The 10728-nt window shown below is 46.0% G+C and overlaps 1 protein-coding gene across 1 annotated transcript; it reads left to right on the top strand.

The window, feature by feature from the left end:
- Window positions 1-3632: 3632 nt before the first annotated feature.
- On the top strand, window positions 3633-4375 carry LOC122690142 (clathrin light chain A-like). Its single transcript, XM_043897144.1, has one exon. It carries the CDS (start codon window positions 3734-3736, stop codon window positions 4373-4375), a length of 642 nt encoding a protein of 213 aa, XP_043753079.1. The 5' UTR covers window positions 3633-3733.
- Window positions 4376-10728: the final 6353 nt, after the last annotated feature.

Genomic DNA, 10728 nt, shown 5'->3' with positions numbered 1-10728 from the left:
AGCGGCCTGGAGGCGGGGCCGAGCCGAGTCCAGCGGTCAGGGCGCCGCCGGAGAGAAGTCAGGCCTGCGTGGGGACAGTGGGAGGGTGAGGCGGTCGGGGCCTCACTGCTGAAGGTGGCTGCAGTCAGGAAATGAAAAGACGTCCTGCTCCATGAGAGGAAAGGTATCATAAAAGTAGACAGCGTATTTTAAAGCAAGGGCATCACTTTGCCAACGAAGGTCCCTAATGTCAAATGTGTTGTTTTTCCAGTAGCAGGTAGGGATGTGAGAGCTGGTCCATAAACAAGGCTGACCACAGAATTGATGCTTTTGAATTGTGGTGATAGAGAAGAGTCTTGAGAGTCCCTTGGACAACAAGGGGATCAACCAGTGAATCCTAAAGGAAATCAACCCTGAATATTCACTGGAAGGATTGATGCTGAAGCTCCAATACTTTGGCCAATTGATGCAAATATCGGACTCATTGGAAAAGACCTTGATGCTGGAAAGATTTAGGGCAAGAGGAGAAGCGGGTAACAGAGGATGGTTAGATAGCATCACTGACTTAATGGACATGAATTTGAGCAAAGTCCAGGAGACAGCGAAGGACAGGGAAGCCTGGCATACCACAGTCCCTCAGGGTGCAAACAGGTGGACACCACTGAGCGAGGAAACAACAGAATACATATACATATATCCATTCTTTTTAAGTTTTTTTTCCCCATATAGCTCATTATAGAGTATTTAGTAGAATTCCCTGTGCTATATAGTAGGTCCTCATTACTTATTGACTTTGTGCATAGTAGTGAGATGAAGTGAAAGGTATGTTAATCCACATATCCCAGTTTATTCCTTCACCTCTCAAGCCCTGATAACCATACCTTGTTTTCTATGTCAGCACCTCTATTCCTGTTTGTAGAGAAGTTCATTTGTACCCTTTGTTTAGATTCCACAGATAAGTGATACCATATGATATATGTCTCTTGTTGATAGAAAAGCTGAAGTCTCCCAGACCCCCATGACACACAAGAGAAAGGCTCAACCACCTACTGGTTAGAACAAAAGAACCACAGACTCAGTGTCTGATGCACATTTCTGAGTTCTTTTTTAAAAACATTTTTTGATTTGACTGCATCAGGTCCCATGACTTCATGGCAAATAAAAGGGGAAACAGTGGAAACAGTGACAGACTTTCTTGGCTCCAAAATCACTGTAGATGGTGACCATAGCCATGAAATTCAAAGACGCTTGCTCACTGGAAGAAAAGCTATGACAAACCTAGACAGAGTATTAAAAAGCAGAGTCATTATACTGCCGACAAAGGTCAGTATAGTCAAAGATATAGTTTCTCCAGTATTCATACAGATATGAGAGTTGAAATATACAGAAAGATGAGCGCCAGGGAATTGATGCTTTTGAACTGTATGTTGGAGAAGACTGTTGTGAGTACCTTGGACTGCAAAAAGATCCAACCAGTCCATCCTAAAGGAAATCAGTCCTGAATATTCATTAGAAGGACTGATGTTGAAGCTGAAACCCCAATATGTTAGCCACTTGATGCGAAGAGCTGACTCATTAGAAAAGGCCATGATGCTGGTAAAGACTGAAGGCAGGAGGGGACGACAGAGGATGAGATGGTTGGATGGCAAAACTGACTCAATGCACAAGATTTTGAGCAAGTTCTGGCGTGATGGTGGAGGACAGGGAAACCTGGCTTGTTGCAGTCCATGGGGTTGCAAAGTGTGGGCCACGACTGAGCGACTGAACAACAACAGCATCATAGCAATCACCTAATGCCACCATTTCAGTAGGAATTTTCTGTCTTAGGGCTATAAAACTTGACTGCAAGCCTGGGAAAGCATTCCACTCTCCCTTGAGCTGACCTGCTGTGCTAACACTGTCATTCAGTCTAATAAATTTTATTCTCTTCCCTTTTGACCTCATGTCTGGAAATCCTTTTTCAAGCTGTGCACGGACCATGACAGTCATTCTGAAGCACTGGCCTGTCTTATGAGGGACAGAGTGAGCTTGAATTCGGTCACACCACTAAACTTGGAACACACCCATACGCCACGCGTGCGGCTCAAGCAGAGGCTCTCACTTGCTGCTTCCCACAACTCTCCTGCAGACCCAACACTCCCCTCCAATTTCTCCCATTTTTACCAGTTTTCGTGTGCAGTTGAGCAATAGGGCTACACGGCAGAGAGCACTGGGCATGGGCATTGCAACAGAAACACACAAGCTGCAACTCCGAGGACACTGGGCACTCAGTACAGAGACCAAGAAGCTGATCCTCCTGGGAAAACCTGCCAGCAACTGGGGACATCTCAAAGTTTAGGCCCCTGAGATTTGGTTGGATTGAGCTCAGTGAAGAAGTCACAAAGAGAGAGAGGCCCCAATATCACTGCCCAGTGTCCTCCCCCACTCAGAGCTAAATGGAAGATACCCCAGTTCTTTAAGGATGTGGTGGGGGGGGGGTCTCCTTTTTGGAAGCTTCCTTCCAAAGCTTCTGGCCACTCTAACCACAGTAAAATCAGTATACTCTGCTCTGAGCAGATAAACTGCTGGAAATAATGCATTTCCCCACAACAGCCCTCATATGAAGTCTCCCATTAACAGGAATACCATTCCTCAACAGGCTTCTACTCTACAGATCTTTTATTCAATCCACCCACATGTTGCAAACCAAGACCTGAGCCTATTCATAACCCTGTCTCTACATCCCATACAACTGTGTACAGCACTCCTGTTATCTTCCCAATTCTAGGAAAACCTCCCTTCTCCAATTTTAATGAAGACAACCCACTCCTACTCAACTCCATCAAAGCTCTATTAGCTGGAAGCATTTTCAATCCATTTCTTATCTCTGACAATATTCCAGCAACAGCAGTCCCACAAATAACTGGGCCTCATTACTTGAAGGTAACTGCTCCTTGCCGCCCCCCGCCCCCCTCCCCGGCTCCCCATAATCATATCAGGCTTGAGTCTAGCACTGGCAGTCAACCTAATACACAAAATCTGAAATTATCCCTCAGATGTCTTTGGAATTCTCCAGTCTCTTAGGATATTTTCCTACTATTATACATCACTTTTCACCACGCTTGTCAGCAATCCGAAAGTCAGCATTATCCCCACTGGGTTTCATATCACTGGAAAACATGCAACCAAAACCCACTTCTTTAATTCAAAGAAAATTGCCAACACTAGCATCAGACCAAAGGGGCTCCCCAGGTGGCTCAGTGGTAAAAAATCCGCCTGCCAATGAAGGAGATGCAAGAAAAGGGGGATCCATCCCGGAGTCGGAACATCCCCACGATTAGGAAATGGCAACCCACTCCAGTATTTTTGCCTGGGAAATCCCATGGACTGAGGAGCCTGGCCGGCTACACTCCATGGGATCCCAAAGAGTCAGACAAGACTGACCACAGAGAAGATTTCTATTTCTCTTTGAGTCTAGTGCTCATACCAGTAAGCAGCAGCACTGAAAATAATTTACTAAAATGAAGGGCCGTTGTAGTCGATTTAGTACCCTGGTCATATAAACCAGAAAGGGACAGTAATATGGCTCCCTAACACTGAGAAAAAAATTCCAGCTCCACCAGCAGTCCCAAAGCTGAAATTCTAAACTAGTTCCTGCTCTCCCTCCTCCAGCTTGTGTCTGATAGCAGGCGCAAGCACAGCGGCCGCTGCCGGACGCCGTGTCTGCTGGTCGGTTGGTGTTTCTCTGAAAGTCGGTGCCGTGGAACTTGCCGCCATGGCTGAGTTAGATCCGTTCGGCGTCCCCGCTGGCGGTCCCGCCCTGGGGAACGGAGTGGCCGGCGAAGAGGACCCTGCTGCGGCCTTCTTAGCGCAGCAGGAGAGCGAGATTGCGGGCATCGAGAACGACGAGGCCTTCGCCATCCTGGACGGCGGCGCCCCCGGACCCCAGCCTTACGGCGAGCCGCAGGGGGTTCCAGATGCTGTTGATGGCGCGATGAATGGAGACTACTGTCAGGAGAGTAATGGGAGGACAGACAGTTATGCAGCTATTTCACAAGTGGATCGATTGCAGTCAGAGCCTGAAAGTATCCGTAAATGGAGAGAAGAGCAAACCGAACGCTTGGAAGCCCTTGATGCCAATTCTCGGAAGCAGGAAGCTGAGTGGAAAGAAAAAGCAATAAAGGAGCTGGACGAGTGGTATGCAAGGCAGGGCGAGCAGCTCCAGAAGACAAAAGCCAACAACAGGGCAGCAGAAGAAGCCTTTGTAAATGACATTGAGGAGTCGTCCCCAGGCACTGAGTGGGAACGGGTGGCCCGGCTGTGTGACTCTAACCCCAAGTCCAGCAAGCAGGCCAAAGATGTCTCCGGCATGCGTTCTGACCTCATCTCCCTCAAGCAGGCCCCCTTGGTGCACTGAACAGCCACCCTGTGAAAACACACCTCTGCAAATTAATCCTACTCAGTGAAGCTCTTGACGGTAATTGGATTAATTATGTTGATTTCTTTTGGACCAAACCTTTCGTCTTTAGAGTTGATCACTGTGATTGCATGTTTCCTTCAACTGTGTTCTCCCTGGCATTCAAAGAGGAGGGGAGGTGGCGGCAGAGGAAGGGTGGGAGGCCTCCCAACGGCAGCCTCAACCTATGCTTTTGTGCATTATTCTGAGAATAAATTTCTGTTCCAAGAAAATGTAAATAAATAAACTAGTTCCTGAACACGTGTTTTCGGATATTTACAAAATTATCAAGTGCCATGTCATAAATAAAATGACTTTTTCCCTATAAATTACTAGGCATTTCGTACACTATATGCGTTACCTCAGGATTTTACACCAAAAGGAAAGCACACCCTGGGCCTCTCACGGACACATCTGAATTGACTTAGGGTGGAGGAACGGGTAGGGGAACAGGAAGGTCCGAGGTGACCCGAGACCACGGATATGGAGGAGAGGGGGATACCGCAGGCGCAGGTTAAGAAAAATAAAACATAAAACTACCTCATGATTCCCACGGCGACCGCACCTACCAAGAGTCGGCTTCGGAATTTGCTGTAAACGCGCCTGCGTCGTGTAGAGACGCAAAAGACTCCTCTGCCCTTGGTACGAGACGAAAGCCCAGCTAGGGGCTGAGCGTACGACACTCACCTGCCTCTGGGTGTGTGAGGCGCGGGACGTAGTACACTCGCCTACGACTGGGCGTGCGAGGGGCGGGGCGTATGACACCCACCCTGCGTCTGGGCGTGTGAGGGGCGTGGCGTAGGACAAGCCTCTGTCTGGAGTTGCGAGGGGCGGAGCCAAGCGAGGCCGAACTGGGCCGAAACGGACCGAGCAGGGACCAGCTGGACTGAGCGGGGCCAAGAGGACACCCGTACGCTTCTACGTTTGGTTCCCGAGTTATCTTGTCAGTGTTGAGAAGTACTTGAGGGCTTTCTGGTGGCTCAGACCGGAAAAGAATCCGTCTGCAATGAGGGAGACCTGGGCTGGGAAGATCCCCTGAAGGAGGGCATGGTCATCCACTTCTGTTCTTGCCTGGAGAATCCCGATAGACAGGAGCATGGCGGACTAAAGTCCATAGCGTCCCAAGGAGTCTGGCACGACTGAGCGACTAAGCACTCACACACGCCCACAGAGGGTTTTACACGTCTTGGGTTGCACCATAGTTTCTTCATTAGTTAAATAGCTGTAACAGTTTTAAAGTAAAAGCGTAAAATTCTGTCGGGTAATTACGTTTGAAACGAAGAAGGTTGCCTCTTAACAATAGGATTCCTACGGATGAGGCTGAAGCGATTCAGAGGTCTGGAAGCTGAAACCTGGTGTGGCCGCACAGCTGGGGGTGCGTGAGGGTTGATGTGAGGCAGTCGTGGGGGTGGGGTGGGGGTTGATGTGGGATGGTGGCTGGACCCAGGAATATTCCTGCGATTAGAATTAATTGAAGCCATTTAAGAAAAGAAGAACTGGATCTGTGTGAATGACTAGAATATAAAGCAAGCTAGAATATAAAGCACACAACTCTTAGAAAGGGCTACTTCATACTAACACTTTTAGGGAGAAAAATGTCTTGACATTCCACTTCTTCAAGGATAAAGCTTATTAGTCACTGCAGTGGCCCAGCGACAGTGCACCCTGAGGGGAATGCAGGACGGAGAAAAGCAAGCACCGTTCTGTGCTTTGGACATTCTGGCCTTGGTAGACCAGAAGGACCGCTTGGGCCCATCCTCCTCTTCAGCAGGTCCAGATAAGTTTGGGGAATTGTCTCCTGGTTTTCAGATCACCCAGTTATTGGTTGAGAACACCAAATTTTATTTGGCACTATATTAACATGCATAGCCCCCCCCCACCACCACCCTCCCCCCCCCCCCCCCCCCCCCCCAGTTAAAAGATACACGAGGATCCTGTTTGAAAGATACTGGGATTTCCTCAGTTGAAAGACACTTAGTGGCACCTCCCTGGTGGTCCAGTGGTGAAAAATCCACCTGCCAATGCACTGGACAAGGGTTTGATCCCTGGTCTGGGAGGATACCACATGTACAGGAGGAACAAGCCTGTGCCACACAAGTACTGAGCCTGTGCTCTAAAGCCTGCGTTCTGCAACAAGAGTAGCTACAGCAGCGAGAAACCTGCACACAGCAACTGGAGTGTAGCTCCTGCTGCCTGCAACTAGAGAAAGTCCACGTGCAGCAAAACCAAATCAACATAGCCAAAAAAAATAAAGATATTGAATGTTGTGGACTGACCAAAACAAGGAGCAGCAGGACTCCTGTCTCCAACCAAGCCCCAGCCAGGTTTATGTATTTTATGTACAGAATTCATAGCCCCTGCTCACAGCAAAGAGAGAAAAGCCAGCACAATAATGAAGACCTAGCACAGCCAAAAATAAGTTTAAAAAATTATTAAAGAAGAGAGAAAAAATGTCCTGTACTGAGAACTACATTCTTTATAAAAAGTGTTTCTGTTCCATGCTTGTGAAGACATAGCTTCAAATGCGTTTGAGAAAAACTTGTTTACATCATAATATAGATTACTTAAGTCAACACTTCTTTAATGGAATGGAATGTCAAACTACTAGATTTGATGGTAATTAGGCAGTTTATTGTTTGTTTAAAAATTTGAATATATTTTCTTCATTTTCTTTGTTGTTTCAGAAAGCTCTATCAGATGTGGACAACAAAGCAGACTGTAAAATATAAATTCTTGAGAAGAGAGAGTTTATTTTCACCTAAATTATCAACTTTGCACCACTTATAAATATTTCTATGTGTATTAACTGACTGAACTCATGTCCTGATGGAAATTTGTTCATATTTATAGGGCATGTACTATGTCCCCTGTGATTGTCTTATGTACATTTTAATCTTACAGGTCTCAAAATAACCCACAGACTAATGTATTTGATAGCCTAAGGTAGGGAAGAAATGTAAATTAGACATTAAATCAGGGTCACAGTAATAGCTTATGGTGTTGGATTCTTGATCTCTGAAGAAGATTTAGCTTTGGCACCAGGGACCAGAATTGATCACTCAAGAGCTTTTGTGTCGCAGAGTTTTATTAAAGTCTGAAAGGGGCAGAGAAAGCCTCTGATATAGACATCAGAAGAGGGCAGAGAGTGTCCCCCTCACTAGTCTTAGCAAGGGAATTATATATACTTTTTAATTAGTTATTATAATAAATAAAAAGACTGTCTCAAGTTTGTGAAAATTTTACCAGACCCACTCCCACAATTTACATTTTAGGATAACAGGATTAGAACTTAACAATAGAAAGATCCTACCAGATCCACTCCCATAATATATATTCTAAAATATCAGGATTAGTCAGAAGGTTTTCAGGAAGGAGAAACTAAAAAAAAAAAAAAGGAAGGAGAAACTGTCCTCAAGCAGGATACATGGTTGTTATATAATCCTTAGTACAGAGTTTAAACTGAGTTGTGTAATCATCAGTTCCAGGCTTAAAGAAAAAAAGCAATTTTATGTGACTAAGACTAAGGAATGTTGGGGGGTGGGGGGAGTTTGTCCTTTCCTCCTTCTGGAGAATTCCAGACCCCTATCTCCTTCTTGAGAACCCAAGACCCCTTTCGCCTCCTCGGGGACCCCAGACTTCTTATCAACCTGCCTAGGAATTGACTCTTTCATTCCCCCCTTTTCTTTTAGGAGAATTATGATGCCAAGGGTATGGGCATCGTTTTCATTCCATAACTACTTCCTGCTGTGATGGGGCACTGCTCCTAAATTGTTGAGGCAACATATTCTCCTAAACCTTATATTGAAGGTCTCTGATCCAGTGGCCCCAAGTTATAGTTGGAGGAGTCTGTGGCACTCCTAGGAGCCTGAACAACCATTTGTAGTTTAAAAGTTTTCAAAAGGTTAGAAACAAATCCAGTTACACAGTTACAGATGCAGGGAGCAAACAGTAAAGACAGAACAATTAGAATTATTATGATTAAGATAGTTTTCCACCATGGGGAGCTGGTTAACATTTCCCAAAGTGAGGTGACTGAGGCTTCAGGAGAATCCATAGCCGGAATCATCTTGTTCATGTGTTTAGTAAAGTGAGTAACATTAGTGCTCATATTGGGTATGAATAATGGCACAAGTTCCTCCTTGTGCAGCCCTTAGAATATCTAAGTCCAATCTGTTTTGTAAAACCACTTTTCTAATTTGTATCTGTTCAGCATTAAGGGCTGAAAGTTAGCCAGAGTATCAGCTCTTAGCATAACATCTGATCTATGGTTCCCAGAGAGAGAACCACTATTTCAACCAGGTAATTATACCAGTGAAATATTTATTTTGCCCCGTGAGTTTTAAGGTTTGGCAGATTAGTAGGCTTCTCTGGAAGCTCTGAAAATATGAAGCCAAGGGTAAAAGCTAGACCTAGGGCACATCTCCCTATCCAGCCATGTTGTGACTCAAGGACGAACAAGTAGATAACCAAGGAGGGTATTGGAATGCAGGAATGGAAAAACCAGACCCTTATCATCCTTCCCTCCCATCCCTAATGTTTAACTATTAATGGAACAGTATAACCTGTTCCCCTCCTACCTCATAGGGAGGCGGTGTTTGCCTTATTCTTCCCCCCACCCAGTATAGGGGCCTCATTCAATCAGCAAATGACCTACAAGACCCTATCCCACTCCTTGTACCCTGGGTATAAAAGTGGACTAATGGCCCCCATTCAACGTGGGTTCTCCCTTGAACTAGCCTGCTGTTCTTACAGTGTCTCCCACTCTAATGAACTTTATTTTTCTTTCACTCTGTCTCATGTCTGGAAATTCTTTTCCAACCCGCGCCCAGACCATGACATTTTTGGTGGCCCGTATGGGGAACTTGGGGTCTCTTCCCCACCTCCTTACTTCTCCTTTCTCATAGGGACCCTCTACCAACAGGCAAGTGCTGTGGAAGCACTAAGGAACTCTGGCCAGGATTACCCTCTGGTGTGTTCTAAAAGCCCCACTGCTCACTGCGCCCCAGCAGCTGCTGCCTGAACGGGGTGAGGGTCTCTCCTTTGTCTTCTTTCCAACTGAGGACTAGGCCAACCAATATTGTGTGGGCACGGGTCAGGCACTTAAGAGTCATTAGGGCGCCTGCCACGTGAAGACTCCTGTGTGAGGATAAGGGGGACACGGAATGGATCAGGCCACAGGGTCATCCGCTGCCAGCAAGACAACTTCTGTGCACCGTGTAAGGCACATAATCGTTGAAGCAAAACAGAGACCAACATCCCCTGGCCACCACCTCCCCGATAGGATTGTAAGGTGAATCCCTCAGACTTCTTCCCTGTCACTTTGACTTCTTTCCCTTTCAGTTAGGATTGACTTACAGGAGCCTAGATGTTGCCTCAAAATAGGAAAAGGAGTACGTCAAGGCTGTATAATGTCACCCTGCTTATTTAACTTATATGCAGAGTACATCATGAGAAATGCTGGGCTGGATGAAACACAAGCTGGAATCAAGATTGCTGGGAGAAATATCAATACCCTCAGATATGCAGGTAACACCACCCTTATGGCAGAAAGTGAAGAGGAACTAAAAAGCCTCTTGATGAAAGTGAAAGAGGAGAATGAAAAAGTTGGCTTAAAGCTCAACATTCAGAAAACAAAGATCTTGGCATCCGGTCCCATCACTTCATGGCAAATAGATGGAGAAACAGTGGAAACAGTGGCTGAGTTATTCTTTTGGGCTCCAAAATCACTGCAGATGGTGATTGCAGCCATGAAATAAAAAGACACTTACTCCTTGGGAGGAAAGTTATGATCACCCTAGACAGCATATTAAAAAGCAGAGACATTACTTGGCCAACAAAGGTCCGTATAGTTAAGGCTATGGTTTTTTGAGTAGTCATGTATGGATGTGAGAGTTGGACTATAAAGAAAGCTGAGCATTGAAGAATTGATGCTTTTGAACTGTGGTGTTGGAGAAGACTCTTGAGAGTCCCTTGGACCGAAAGGAGATCCAACCCATTCATCCTAAAGGAAATCAGTCCTGAATATTCATTGGAAGGACTGATGTTGAAACTGAAACTCCAATACTTTGGCCACCTGATGCGAAGAGCTGACTCACTTGAGAAGACCCTGATGCTGGGAAAGATTGAAGGTGAGAGGAGAAGGGGATGACAGAGGAGGTGGCTGGATGGCATCACTGACTCAATGGACATGAGTTTGAGTAAACTCTGGGAGTTGGTGATGGACAGGGAGGCCTGGCGTGCTGCAGTCCATGGGGTCACAAAGACATAACTGAACGACTGAACTGAGGTGAACTGAAGATATTGCCTCTGAGCCA

The sequence above is a fragment of the Cervus elaphus genome, chromosome 4 (assembly GCF_910594005.1).
Source record: "Cervus elaphus chromosome 4, mCerEla1.1, whole genome shotgun sequence".
Taxonomy (NCBI): Eukaryota; Metazoa; Chordata; class Mammalia; order Artiodactyla; family Cervidae; genus Cervus; species Cervus elaphus.
The sequence above is the reverse complement of the archived record's forward strand: the minus strand, read 5'-3'. Positions and strand labels throughout refer to the sequence as shown.